Source organism: Chaetura pelagica, unplaced genomic scaffold (genome assembly GCF_000747805.2).
Source record: "Chaetura pelagica isolate M959 unplaced genomic scaffold, ChaPel_1.0 scaffold463, whole genome shotgun sequence".
NCBI classification, from domain to species: Eukaryota; Metazoa; Chordata; class Aves; order Apodiformes; family Apodidae; genus Chaetura; species Chaetura pelagica.
In genome coordinates, this window is record NW_009952816.1 from 1,136 (window position 1) to 2,040 (window position 905).

Sequence of the window (905 nt, forward strand, 5' to 3'; positions counted from 1 at the left end):
CGTGGGGGTGGAGGGGCAATGTGTCCTGAGTCCTGGGTATGGAAAAAAGACTCTCAGGAGGCCCCATTTCCTGGCCCGAAGGATGAACATGGAGCTGGAGCAGCCACAAGGGAAAAGCCACCCTAGGCATCCCTCCCTCGTGCCATGACATGGGGGTTGCAGGGCTTGGTCACCCCTCAGGGTCCATCCTGGCCCCCCAAGTGTACCCCAGCCCTAGGGACACAGCATGGGGGTCTTCCCCCCCCACCCCCAGGGATCAGCCTCAGCCTGCAGAGGGGTGGGATCCCCCCAGCTCCTCTGCCCACCTCACAGCTTTGAGTTCTCTATCCCCAAAGGCAGGGGTTCCCCAGGACCCTCCTCCTCTCCCAGCCCCCCAGCCTCACAGCCAGGGCTTCCAAGCTCTAGAAGCACTGGTTGCTTTGGGATTATTTATAGTGTAGCTCCAAAAAACACCCTTTCCCCTCTGGTTCCTCAGCCAGGTGATGCTGGGGTGGGAGGCCCTTCTGTCATCCCCATCCCACTCCAGCCTTTCCTAGGAATGGGGTGGGAGAGGTCCCAGTGCTATCCCTGTCCTAGGGCACTGGAGAGTAGTGGGAACGTCTGGCTGTGTGGATCCCTGGGAGGGAGGCAGTTCAGGAGGCATCGATGGGACCTGGGGGACCCTGATGGGACCTGGGGGGACGCACATTGGGACCTGGGGGTTGTTGTGGCCGGGGACAAGGACACCGCGGGAGCATCGCGTGCCAGCGGCGGAGCTGCAGGCGGGGCTGGCGTGCGGGCAGCCGGACAGGCAGGAAAAGCCCTTTTCAGCAGGCGGGAGCAGGAAGCAGCAGCAGTAAATCAGCGCCGATCAGCACCGCGCTCCGTGTCCCGCAGCTGCCCCGGCCCGGGGACTCGGTGGCCCA

The 905-nt window shown here is 63.6% G+C and overlaps 1 protein-coding gene across 1 annotated transcript in view; it reads right to left on the minus strand.

Annotated features, from left to right (window-relative positions):
* Nucleotides 1-632: 632 nt before the first annotated feature.
* The window catches only part of PLVAP (plasmalemma vesicle associated protein), a 10,967-nt gene continuing 10,694 nt past the window's right edge, over nt 633-905 (minus strand). The window contains exon 6 of the mRNA XM_009995073.1: nt 633-672. Coding sequence (XP_009993375.1) covers nt 633-672 — 40 coding nt within the window. The remainder of the gene's footprint in view (nt 673-905) is intronic.